The following is a 13,860-nucleotide window of genomic DNA, read 5'->3' as shown; positions in this document are numbered from 1 at the left end:
ATGCAGAGAGGTAAGAAAGGAATTTTGAAAAAGGTATAACAGACACATATAAGGGTGAACTCAAACTGTCAATGGAAAACTGAAACAAAAGGAAGGAATCACCAAACTGAAAGTACAAGGAGAGGTCTATAATGATGTGGCAATGCAAGCTGAAACAATGAACAAATGTTTCCAACTGGTTTTCACTAACGAAATTGAGCTTGTGGCAGGGGAGGGAGTGACTAGAAATGTAGTGATAAGATATAAAAGTGGAAGTACAGGAAGTGTATACATTACTGGAAACTCAAGATGTAAGGAAAGCCCCAGGACCATTTGAAATCTCTAAGTGGGTACTGAAGGAATGCAGAGAACTGGCGGATAAGATTCACAGTTTAATTGTGTGTTCTCTGGAAGAGGGGAAAGTGCCTCAAGAATGGAAGAGGGCAAATGTGGTACCAATTTATAAGGGAGGAAACAGGGAAGAACCCCTGAATTATAGACCAGTGTCCCTAACGAGCATGGTCACAAAATTGTTCGAGAGAATCCTGAAAGACATATGGATAAAATATCTGGAAGAGATGAATAATTTGACTGAAGGTCAGTTTGGATTCAGAAGTGGAAGGTCAGGTGTTTCCAACTTGTTGAACTTTTACTCAAGAGCAACTGACGTGCTACAGGAGAGAGACGGTTGGGCGGATTGTGTGTATTTAGATTTGGAGAAGGCCTTCAACAAGGTACCCCATAAGAGACTAATGTGGAAACTAGAGCATATAGGAGGACTGAAGAGGAACCTCCTGGAATGGATGTGAGACTTTTTGAGAGACAGACAAATGAGAACAGTAATAAAGGATAGGATGTCTGGATGGAGGGAAGTAACAAGAGGAGTCCCACAAGGCTAGGTGTTAGGATATGGTAGATGAAGGAACGGATATGCAAGTCTGTTTGCTGATGATGCAAAGATCTTAAGGAAGGTCGAGGTTAAGGAGGATTGTAAAATGCTACAGGAGGATCTGGATAGGATACATGATTGGAGCCGGATGTGGGATATGAAATTTAACGCAAAGAAATGTAAAATACTGGAAATTGGTAAAGCACCAAGAGGCCATCACTGAATTATTTGACGGGTAATGAACCAATCACAAAAGCGTGAGAAGAGAAAGATTTGGCAGTGCTGGTCCAGGATAGTTTGTCATCTGAAAAACATTAGTAAGATACAGTAGTTAGTGAGACGTATAAACTCTTGACTAACATAAGAGTAGCATTTCATTATATGGATGAGGAAATGATGAAAAAATTGATAGTGGCCATGATCCGCCCTAGGTTAGAATATGAAGCAGTAGTGAGGTCCCCACGCAAAAAGAAAGATATAAACTAGATTGAGAGAATACAAAGAACAGCAACCAAGATGGTCCCCAGTCTGGCAGATCTGTTGTACAGAAAGAGACTGGAAAAGCTGGATTTGCCTTCCTTAGAGGAAAGGAGAAAGTGGGGCGACATGATTGCAGTGTTCAGGACCATGATGGCAGTAGATAAAATTGACAGAGAAGATCTGTTTGTATGGGATAAGAGAGTAACAAGAGGTCACGGAATGAAATTGAAGAAGCCAAGCTGCTTGAAGGATATCAAGAAATATAGTTTTCCTTATACAGGTCTCCCTTGCCATCTGATTGGGTTACGTTTCTGAATAGGCAATTGTAAATCGAGCAATCATATACTGAACTTAAGGTTTAATGGAAAAAATAGGGATGCATTGCTAGACTCATATTTATGTGCCTTTAAACTATACTGTACCACATATTTTATAAGTAAAAGATGTTTTATGTGCCGTACTTATGTGTCACACAAACTCGTCCCGGCAAAGTAAACACTCGTTCCTCACTCCCTCTTCACACAAAACACTTAACAATCGACGGAAGGTTTGACAAGGAAGGCTATAAATAAAAGATGTTTTATGTGCTCTACTTTAATGATAACAATTGTAAAGCAATGAAGAACACGCATCCAACTTAGAATTTGAAACATTTTCATAAACACTGACTAATAAAACTTACATGTCACACAAACTCGTCCCGGCACAGTAAACACTCGCTCCTCACTCCCTCTTCACCCAAAACACTAAACAATCGACGGAAGGTTTGACAAGCTCGTTTCACCAGCCTTCTTAACGTTGGCAGCATTCTTAATCACTGCTGATATCGTAGACTGGGCCAGACCAAGGGAGTGAGCAATGTTGTTTACCCCTTCGCCTCCCTCATGACGCCTAATGATGCTGAGCTTGGACTCCAAATTTAAGCTCTTCCTGGCTCTCTTAGGCTTGATATCAGAGGCACTAGAGTTTGCAGGCCACTTGGAAGACATCATGGAACTTGTACTTGAGGTTAGGCGAGAAATAATAGTGAAAATCACATCGTTAATGCACAGGAATACAAAGCTAGTGAATCAAACGGGAGTGCAGGAAAGACTAGGCTGAGCCAGGGTTGCCAGATTTTTGTGACCAAAAGTAGCAGTAACAGGCCTCAAAAGTAGTGAATTTCGGTATAAAGTAGCCCAACATAATTATCTACAGTATATATACATATCTATCAATATATCTATTAACAGTATCTCTCTCTCTCTCTCTCTTTCTCTATCTCTCCACAAGTATATACATACAGATGCAAATAATTTAACTATGCACAACTTACCAGATGAATGCTGCTCCATTAATGCTCCTGTAGGGTTGTTCAAAGTTATGTAAGCCTAAAGTTAATTAACACAGAACTCTTTACTTACTGCATTAACTAAATTTACTTCTCTTTTCTTTAAATTATGTCATTTCTTTTACATTCACGGAACTAAGCTGTTTTCTTCTTCACAAAACATAACTCTTACTGTTGGACTTAGTCATTTTTTCAACTTAACGATAGTATTTTAGGAACTAAAGGAAAGTGTTTTCTTGCACCTCATTATAATTACATATTTAAATAATTATTCGGTGTGTCTCCACAACCACGTCTTTGCAGCTGAAGATTATCAAGGTCTGCTTCTGCATCCACGAGTCGTGGATGAAGAAGACACGACTGACTGGGGTGGTAATCTCACACTTTCAGTTCGAATTAAATAGCCAATCAGGGATTAATGCAAGAGTGCGAGAAATTTAAAGAGGGATGACATGATAAATTATAATTCATTATCTTTTTGTGTCTTCAAAAGGTAATTATATTAGGCTATATTTTAAATGATACATAATCACTAATCAACCTTTGACTTTTGTCTCATTAGTAGCCCAAGTAAGCCCAGCTTACTTTTAAAGTAGCCCAAAAAGTTGCAAGTAGCTAAATTCAAAATTCAGTAGTGCAGGGCTTCCAAAAGTAGCCCAATTTGCTACTTGTAGCCCAAGCTGGCTTTGATGGGTGGCTGCACCATCATCCTTGGCACAGTGATCGTAATTCCAAACCAATGCCTATCGACTTGCGCTGAGAAACGCTGGACCGACCGCGCTCGTGCGATCGTGTGAGCCAGAGCAACATACAGAGAGCCAAGGGTACTAAAGAAGATTGATTGTATACGCGAAATATCGTACACAGGGTGCATCGGATAGCGAGGGATTACTGTAGATGTACAGACCTGTGGAAAAGCCTGGACAAAGAGATCGTCCAGTCTAAAATCTTAAATGAGTTTAAAGCTAAATATGACTTACTGAGAAACTGAGACGGGACCCCACAAGCATAGCTCATTTCCTGTATATCACATTAGGTAAATACACACAGTACCAAATTGTAAACCCTGTATAGTGTAGAAGTGAAGAGGAATAGGCAAGATCTGCGTGTAAGTATTTCTGTCAACTAAAGGATTGTTTCGCTGAAGAATCTGAGACAAAACGAAGTTGCCAAATGTCATTCGTTCCCTCATCTCAAAGTTACTGTCTCCCTAATGCCCCCATCTACTGTCCTGAATTCTTTCTTAATACAAGCAGTAAATAACTTGTTTATTTAGTTTACAGTGAGAAAAGTGACTGTAAATATTACAAATAAACAATGTCAGAACTGATAGTTGTGGGCAGTTCATGTTTTTGTCGAAAGCATGTGTACACCATTTACGTACATAAACCCACATAGCTGCCACACTTACAAATCATCAGTGCTGTACATAGTATCATTCATATACCTCGCTCAATTAACTGCTTTCAGCCTTCATTCTCTCTCTCTCTCTCCTTTCCCCCTCACCCACTTATTATTCTGAACAGTTAATGATTTTCAGTAAGAGTCTTCTTTATTAACATGCAAACAGAGTCAAGATAATAACACTCTTTCACTGATAATCAGGCAAGACAATGAATGAAATCTTCCATAAAAGACATTTAAAAATTTCATAACCATATCCAACATCGACATTAAAAATCGGTGTCAGTCCGGCATCAGAAAAAACGTAAAATAACGGTGAAATACTGGTTCGGCTAATTGTATCAGTTACAGAATTGGGCCATGTGATGTACAATCTGACTTCAACTGCACAGATGTGATTAGCAGCAAGATCTATATAATCAGCATTTTTACACTAACTCCCCTCAATTTAAACATTTCATTTGCCTATCACTCACCAACCAGAATCTCCACCCTACCATTCCAAACTCACCTCTTTCAAAAAGCTTACACCTGTAAAAACTATCTATCTATCTACTGCCAGACGCCTCAATCCCGTTTGGGGTGGCCACAAACAAATCGCCTCCACGTCGCCCTGTCCCCCACCATTTCACTGCCCTGCTCCCAACTCACACCCCCCTCTCTCATATACCTCTCCACCCCATCCCTCCATCTCATCCTCAGCCTTCCCCTCCCTCTTCCCCCCTCCACCTCACTCGCATACACTCTCTTCGTCAGTCTTTCACCCTCCATCCTCTCCACATGGCCAAACCACCTCAGAGTGTTCCTCATAACGCTTCCTATCACATCCACATCACAACGCTTCTTTATATCCTCATTCGTCAGCCTGTCTCTCCATGTGACTCCACAGGCTCCTCTTAAATAACTCATTTCCACTGCTCTCACGCTTGACTTGTGTCCTTCCAACAACGTCCAAGCTTCACTTACATACGTTAGAGTTGGTATCACAATACTGTCATGTAGTAACTTTTTCACTTCCATGCTCACTTCCGTTTCTTATCACTGCTTTCAAAGAACCAGCAACCTTTCTTCCCTGCTGTACCCTTTCAAGCACTTCACCCTCCAAACCTCCATCCTTACTCATCACACAACCCATGTACTTAAACGTACTCACTGTAAAAACTGCCAGCACAAATTTAGATGAGCTCCCTCCACATCATCTCCGCACACAACACACACCAATCTGCTGCTTGAAGAGCATTTCCTACTACCCCTCCCCCAACCTGGGATGCATTTATCCACTAGAGCTTTAGATCATCAGAGTTTTACTTAATTTTGAGTTTGAATTATTCCAATCATATTCTGGACTGCTTTTGGTACTATCAAGGTTCTGCCACCCAGGCTCATTCATGCACCACCACAAGCTGGGACTGGCACACGGGCAACCCTATGACTGTACCCACAGACTGGGTCAACGGACACAAACTAGTACACAGTACCATCTGCAAGGACACTAATCCGAGTGCAATGCAGAACTGAACTGGCAAAGTCTTTTTCCCTTGTTGATGGAGCAGCTTCCCCAGGTTACTACTCCACTATTATCCTTCCAACCCAGTTAACTTACTAACAAGAGCTATGGCTATACCACACATAAAAGACATAGTCTTACCAGCAGCTGGAGCTTGGACAGTATCAAGTGAGGATGGGGGGATGTATCTGTTCTTAGGAACCTTGACAGGACGCAGCTTCATTTGTGTTGAGTAGTACTCTGCTATCCCTTGGATAAATGAGTCCTCCACACCCCTTTTCTTGCATTCCAAGGTCACTGCATCAGCTGGTGCAAAGAAAGTAATCTGTTTCCATCTTAAAATAACAAAGCATACTTGTAGGTAAGAACACTTTGATTTATACACTACTGGTGCTCAGAGCTGTAAAATAACGACGTTTATGGTAAAAATACAGTGATCCCTTGGTTAGAGTGCACTTGGTTACAGCAGTTTTCGTTACTACCACAAGATGAAAATCTGCACTCCTGCCATTACTGCCCATTCTTCAGCTCAAAACATTGTTATCACACATCTGAGCTGGTTTCTGCTGACAATGGTGGCACAGTGGACCGAATGCAGTTTCTATTGATAATGATGGTGCAGTGTCTATGGTTTCTTCTGACAATGATGGTGCAGCACTAGTGGTTTCTGCTGACAATAATGGTGCAGTGACTGTGGTCTCTGCTGACAATGGTGGCGCAGTGTCTGTAGTATCAGCTGATAACAATGGTGTAGTATCTGTGGTTTTTGCTGACAACAATGGTGCAGTATTTGTGGTTTCTGCCAACAATCATGGTGCAGTACAGTATCTGTGGTTTCTGATGGCTTTGAGGGATTCAAGGATGAGGCCCTGCTTGAAGGGTTAATCCCAGGTGGTGGAGAACACTAACTCTCCTAGGTGGTGAAGACTGCTAACTCTTCACCCCTTGGCCTCTAGCCCATCTTAGGCCTCTCTATGATACGTGTTTCTTCCTTACTATGCTCTTTTCATCATTTTCTATTAATCTAGCAATGCCTATGTATGGTCCTGATACTTACCATAACAGTATGTATTTAGTGGGTCTACACTGTTGTAAATGGGAAAATTTGGGCTTGCACTTGGGATGCCTGGTACCAATTAGGATAAATCTCAAAGGTTCTGTGTCTTTATTGCACAATTCTGTTAGTCTGCACCATAGCAATTCCGTTATTCTGCACCATGCTCAGTACCAATTATGCATGATAACCAAGGGATCTGGATCACTGTACAGGTAAATGCTGAGTCTGGTTCAGGCCTCTGAATTAAAATCTAACTTTTTAATTCAGTGCCTATTTAATCTGAACACTTAAACCCTGTATAACATAAATATACAGTACCACTTAAAACTGTACACTCACACATACTCTCTGACAACTGCTACACACACTCTAGGGCAGGGGAGGGCAACCTTTTCAGAGCGAAGGCCAGATGAGCCTTTCGGGAGCAGCCTGTGGGCCGAAGTGACAAATGAGAACACAAAAGTGACTATATACAAGAATTTCATTGGAAAACATGCAGATGCGTTAAGATCCCAAAATATCTATGAACCTGAAAAGTACTACGTACAGTACATGGATATGCAACAAGTGTGTACCCGCCTTAAGAGCGACACATACCTCCTCTCAATGCGGAAGTCCAACGGACACTGGCATCTGGCAGGAAGGTGGGAAAATTGAATCATGTGGGGTGAGGGGAGTGCCGAGTTGCCAAATAGCATCTGCGACCGGCAGATGCTATTTGTCAGTATTTAATTTGTTTTGGATGGGGTATTATGGGCTGGATTGCTATGCTCATGCCGAGCAGGTTGGTGGGCCGGATCTGGCCTTCAGGTTGGAGGTTGCCCGGCCTTGCTCTAGAGTCTAGAAATCACTCTCTGATCACACATTGCCTACATGCTCTGTAGGCGATTGTATTGGGATGACCGAATGTGAACAACTTTTCACTCCATTCACCAGCAATTTCCCAGTGAATGCTACATGAAAATCATAGCTCATGTCGACTGTGGAAATTTCTACAGCTATTGCTGTGAATGCAACAGTAGATGATGAAGAGACCTGAGTGTATTATATGACTATTTTCCATATACAGAAATCACTCCACCATTAGCAAATCCTTATCTGATGTGAATTGTAACTACAAAATGCACATGTAATAAGTCACTTAATGATCAAACTTACTGCCATCGTTCCACAAATCATTGCTGATATTATTTTTATTTTCTCTCTTCTTTTTAGACTGAATCCTCTTCCTATGTGATGCAAAGTCTTTGAGTACCTTTCTTGCTTTCTTTCCAACTTTTGGGTCTTTAGCTTGTAGTTTGGCCTTTTTCTTCATAGCAACTGTTAGTGTACCTTCTTTTATTCTGAAATGTAACAAATATACTGTAAGTTGCACTATTAAACAAAAACAAAAAACAAAACTTGCTAAACAGCAACTTTACTCCTTCTTCAAATTAATAAAGACACGCCACACCCAAAGGATTACATTATATACCATACAACATGCAAGCACAGTACAATAAAGTACCGTATTAAATTAGCATATAGTGGCACCTGGGTTTGACTGGTATCTTGGATCCTGGTAGACCATTGATGAACTGGTGTGCTGTCAAAATCTTCACTGCTTTACCTTTCTTGCTTGGCTTCAGCATAACATTCTTACCCGTTTTAGTACCTGATTCCGCAGGTACTTTATCAACTGTGTACTCCATGATGACAGCTACAAAAAATAAATAATTAATTAATAAATAAAATAAATAAAACAATTACACTAAACACTATTGGTGGATCTTCCTATGCACCTCATATAACATCCCAAGTTAACTCCATAAGGACAGTATCTAAGCTGTAAACTGCATCTAATCTTAACTGAGGATGTGGTTCTAACTGCAACATCCCTCAATAAATGGGTAATTAACATTTATCCTGTGCTTTTTTTATGGTGCTTGCTACTGCAAAAGTACAGCAGACAATGACCTGAAAATTCACATACCTATATATATTATACAGTATCAACAGCTTTCATTTCATAACAAGGCTTAAAATATTGCACAGTACTGTAATATGAAAAATGAACTGTTTATGTAACTATCACAAAATAGCTGGTCAACAGTGATTTTACATACGTTTATCATTCTGCCCTGTCTTGGATGCACTGTCATCACCAACATCAAGGAACATCAACTCAGTATCTTCTCTTTCTTCTACGGGACCCCTGAGTAGCATATGAGTATAAATTATTCTTATAAATATAACATGCCAAAAATTTTATGCAAAGAAGGAAAACTCAATGGCTGGATACCTACAAAGATGTTCTTTACAGGAAAAATCAGAAGAAAAGAGAATCAAATTCAAGACAATAGTACTGTACAGTGTCAAGTACTTCTATTACCAGTACCTACGTACACTACTGTTACTATAATTCAGTAATGTACAGTAGGGTAATCATGCCAAGTGTGGGGTAACTGCACCAACTACCTGAAACTGTCCATTGTAACGGTGGTTACCAAATATGTAGCACTGTACTTAATGAACTACAGTAAAACCAATTGGAATTTATTCAATACTCAGTGCTCTAAACTATCCTTTTTTTTTTTTTTTTTTTTTTTTTTTTTTTTTAAAGGCAAGGAAGAAGGAGCCAAAGGCCAGAGGACCGCATGAGTTTTCCCTCCAAGGAAAAAGAAAACAAGATAATGGAGAGCCAAATTCAAGATCTGTTCATTTTAAGATGCCTGGACACACTACACTTGCAGGACTATAGGTCATACTTAGTATGAATTGCAGTCCTTCATGTTGAATACATGAAGGACTGGGAGTAACGGTGACCTCTTGCATTAGAGAGTTGGACTGAAAAGGGATGAGGGTTTGTTGCTAGATGGGTGCTATGTGCCTGCCATAGTGGTGGAAGGATGCAGGCAGACAGTTCAGAAGAGAAGTGACCAATGAAGCGGAAACAGAAAAGAGATTAAGATGCAACAGTGCAGTGATGAGACAACAGCTGAGGGGTGGCAGTAAGACTATCTATCTATCTATTGCCAGAGAGTTAATGAGACGAAAAGCCTTTGACTCCACTTTGTTGAGAGAGAACAGTTGTATGTGCAAAGACTTCCCACATGAGAGTTGTACTCTACAAAGGGGTGAATAAAACATGTGTATAAAGTCAACAACTGTGCAGGGGTAATGAGGGCACGGAATCACCTAAGGCCACCTAAGGAAAGGGTAGTGCTGCATTAGGTATCTGCACTTTCCTCTTTTCCATCCTGGCTCTTCTGCCTGTCTTTCCTTCCTCTTTCTTCTGCCTATGGGTGACTTTACACCCTCTCTTCTGTCTTTCTTTCCTTCATTCTTTTCTCTTCCTCCTGCCTATGGGTGGCTCTACACTAAGTGACAAGCCAAATGGTTTCCTGTACACCAGGAAACCATTTACTATGCTGGGTGGTAACCATATAACCAAATTATGGCACCTGATGGTTTAATGGGTAATTAAGGTGCTCCAATTGGATTAAGCCTGTATAGGCTTATATCCAAGGGGTGGTTAGGGTTTACTGCTCACATAATGCCACTCAGGGATGAGTAAGGCTGGTCACTCTCATCTTAAATGTCAAGACCAACTTGCCTAGCCCTGAGTTCCTACGCTCCTTATGAAGCGACATAGGATTGGATGATGGATGGATAGATGGTTAGGTTAGGATGAATAAGCACTGACAGGGGAAAATTTGGGTAAATATTTACAAAATAATAACACTAGATTCCTACGAAATAATAACGAGAATCAATTCATTGCACAGTTCTAAGTCAATTTTCTTCAGTGGCATTTCGTATGGAAAAAAAAAAAGCAAGCTATAGTGAGGTCTTTCATGAGGTGTTAAGACACTGCAAACAGTAACTCCATCATAGCTTCTTTCTTTCTTAATGGAGACAATAAACAGATATGAATGAATTTCAAGCCACTTCAGGCATTAACCTAACCAATTATCACTTGACCATGCCTAGATCCATGACATTCAAGCCAAATCAAGACCAATTTCCAAATTTATCCCAGGTTGTTAGTGGAGTCAAACTTGACTATGGATTCAAATTTGAAAATATGCGAGACCCATTTCCAGCCCTTTGATTGGATGAATCAGAACCATAATATGCCAGTGAAAACAAATGCATACTGCCTATGGCCATAATGCCCCACCAAGGAAAAAAAAAACATCGCTTTTAATGGACGAGGCTTAACCTGTGGATCACAACCCACAGCTCAGGCTGGGAAGCACCGTGTTCTGAGCCACAGCTCGGGCTGTGCTAACCTTCGAGCGGCCATGCATCACTACTCAGTACTCCACCCCTACCCAAACTTAAGCATGGCGCTACGCAAAGACGGAGAGGGAGAGGGATTTTTTTTTTTTTTTTTTTTTTTTAAATAACCAGATGATGCCCTCGATGTTTACCTTCAAGTTTACTATAAACAAAAACTATATTATTTTTTTTTTAAATACACCCCTTAACAAGCCTACACATTGCACTACACAAGGACAGATTTTTTTTTTTTTCCCCACCAGATGATGTTTATCTTCAAGTTTATAAAAAAAAAAAAAAAAAAAAAAAAAAAAAAAAAATCAGTTTTTGCACACCATGGGGTGCGATAAAAAAAGGTAATTGTGCAATCCATGGGTTAATCAAACTGCACAGGCACACATTAAACCCCACAATATCTTGCTTAGTTACCCTCATCAATGACACTGGAGGAGGTTATGTATTCACCTATGTGTGTCTGTTTGTTTGTCCACACAATATCTCCAAAAGTTCCCAAAGAATTTCAATGAAATTTTGTGGAAGAAAGGGCCATGGGGCAAAAAATTGATTAAATTTGGAAGTGGGTCCAGATCTGGAGTATCCCGCACAAGATCTCCAAAACTTCTCCATGAATTTCAATGGTATTTTGTGGAAGGGTGGGCCATGGGCCAAGAAAGAATTGATTAAATTTTCGGGTGGATCTGGATCTTATGTATCCTGCATAGTCAAATTTTGATAAAATTTTGTAGAAGAGTGGGCCATGGTCAAGGAACAATTAATTAAATTTGGGGGAGGATCTGGATCCCATGCATCCCACATGATATCTCCACAGATCTGCATTCTTTTTAACCCGTACCACACTAGGGGAAAAAAAAAAAAAAAAAAAAAATCATACCCTTCTACGCCAGCCAATTTTGAAAATCCTTTCTTCTGGCTAAATGGGCTTAATACATCAACATAAGATCCCTGGCACTAATAAAAGGAATCACTAAAGCTAGAAAGTTGGCTGAATCGAGTTAGGTTGGTGCCACTCTGCCTCTGAAATTTTCGAAGTTACTGAGAGAGTGGTTGTGAGCCAATTTTGGATTTTTTTTCTTCTGGCTGAATGGGCTTAATATATCAATATACGATCCCTGACACTAATAAAAGTAATTACCAAAGCCAGAAAGTTGGTTGAATCGAGTCAAGTTGGTGCCACTCTACCTCTGAAATCTTCAAGCCTACTGGGAAAGCAGAGTGTCTGTGAGCTTGTGCACTGATTTTGGATTATTTTTTGTCGGTAAATGAGCTTAATACATCAATATAAGATCCCTGGCACTAATAAAAGTAATCACCAAAGTCAGAAAGTTGGTTGAATCGAGTCAGATTGGTGCCAAGTGACCTCTGAAATCTTCCTGGTTACAGACAGAGCAGAGCGGCAGTGAGCCTGCAAAGACTCACTCGCCTCCCATGCTCCTAAATCAGTGTTGTAAGCGTAGCGGAGAAATGTCCGAAGTTAGTGAGATACAATATTACCTTCCACTTTACTTCAGCTGATTGCAATGACTTCTCAATGCTGCAGGAAGTAGATCTACATCAACAGTGTTTTTGAAGGGGACGTAGACCTACGTCCCTGGCGTGGTACAGGTTAATGGCAATGGCATTGGCGGAGGCATGCACTCTATGAGTGCTTTCTAGTTTGTGGAAGAAATGTCACAAAAGAATGATGACTTAGAACTGTGCAACAAATAGATTCACATTATTGTTTCTTAGAAATCTGACGTTACGGTTGTGTAACCATTACCGTAAGATGGGGCAAGAGGGTGCAATTTTTACCTCTTTTTGGTCAATACAATATTATAGTGGCTGGAAGAAATTTTGAAAAAGTGAAAAGTGTTTTTAAAGGGCTAATTTAGGACTACCTTTTGGAACCAGACACACACTTAAGGATAAAAAAAACAGCTTGCTTAGAAATAAAACAAAATGGGTGCCCATTTACCCCACACAATGGGGAGACCTTTACACATTATTTCTGTATGAAGGTGTTCATTACTATTGACAGCTACTAAATAACATAAACTTAGACATGTATTATGGTACAATTTTAAAGATTTCAGTACCTAAAATAGACAATTCTAACACTTGGTGCCTAAAATGTACGGTACCACAAAAGATTTCGGTCATCATGGAACACACTGACAAAAAATGTAACTTCTTTGACTATATAAAGGGGATCATTAGAGCTGCCTGCTCCTAAAAACATAAACTTATTCAGGCATTACATGTTAAACATGGCAGTACATAAAGAAGATCTCAAATTGGTATAATCCTGCGTAGTGGGAGTACACCTGTTTCTTCAGTGGACTGACACTAAGGAAACTTTTAATACAACAAATTAAACAAACTTAGAAACATTTCTAGTCAAAATTTATGGCTTCTAGAATAGGCTGGTTTTACAAAGTTTGGGTGGCATTATGGTAAGCAGGAAAAACAAGTGTACTCCCGCTACTCAGGATCTTGTAGTTCCGCACCATCACTGCGGTTCTGTAGGCAAACAAGCAAACAGAGTCTTTTTAGATTCAGAGCCTGGTGCATCCCTGACACCTAACAATACAGGAATAGATGACAAAGTTTCTTTGAGACATATTTAAAAACTACAGAATGATAATTAGTTAATGCGCCCCATTGCCCCTCCCCAAAGTGCCCAGTTAGCCTACCCTCCTTGAGTTACCCTTACCATAACCCAGTAATGCATAACTGTAGATGCATGTTACTAGTTACCATCAGACCTTTAATAATGTCCAGTAAATGAGCCTAAGTAGAGTTCTCTACCTAACTTCTAACTTTGGTAACTTACCCTTTGTGTTTCCAATGTTGGGGATTCGACGAATTCTTGAAAATGTCACTTGAATGCTCGCACGGGTCAGTGGACTACTTTTTCTTATTTCTAACTGTTGATTTTGAAATACGTTATT

At 40.1% G+C, this 13,860-nt stretch overlaps 1 protein-coding gene across 1 annotated transcript in view; it reads right to left on the bottom strand.

Moving 5' to 3' along the window:
- Positions 1-13,860, bottom strand: part of LOC145393009 (ribosome biogenesis protein NOP53) — a 69,207-nt gene that overhangs the window by 48,187 nt on the left and 7,160 nt on the right. Inside the window, exons 2-5 of the mRNA XM_080267328.1 lie at positions 8,752-8,840; positions 8,180-8,345; positions 7,805-7,989; positions 5,731-5,895 (exon numbers count right to left, since the gene is read on the bottom strand). Of these exons, the coding sequence (XP_080123454.1) occupies positions 5,731-5,895; positions 7,805-7,989; positions 8,180-8,345; positions 8,752-8,840 (605 nt within the window). The remainder of the gene's footprint in view (positions 1-5,730; positions 5,896-7,804; positions 7,990-8,179; positions 8,346-8,751; positions 8,841-13,860) is intronic.

This window comes from Coenobita brevimanus, chromosome 23 (genome assembly GCF_032717465.1).
Source record: "Coenobita brevimanus isolate Jiangsu-jjx chromosome 23, ASM3271746v2, whole genome shotgun sequence".
Classification (NCBI taxonomy): Eukaryota; Metazoa; Arthropoda; class Malacostraca; order Decapoda; family Coenobitidae; genus Coenobita; species Coenobita brevimanus.
Note: the sequence above shows the minus strand (reverse complement) of the source record. Positions and strands in the feature narration are given on the sequence as shown.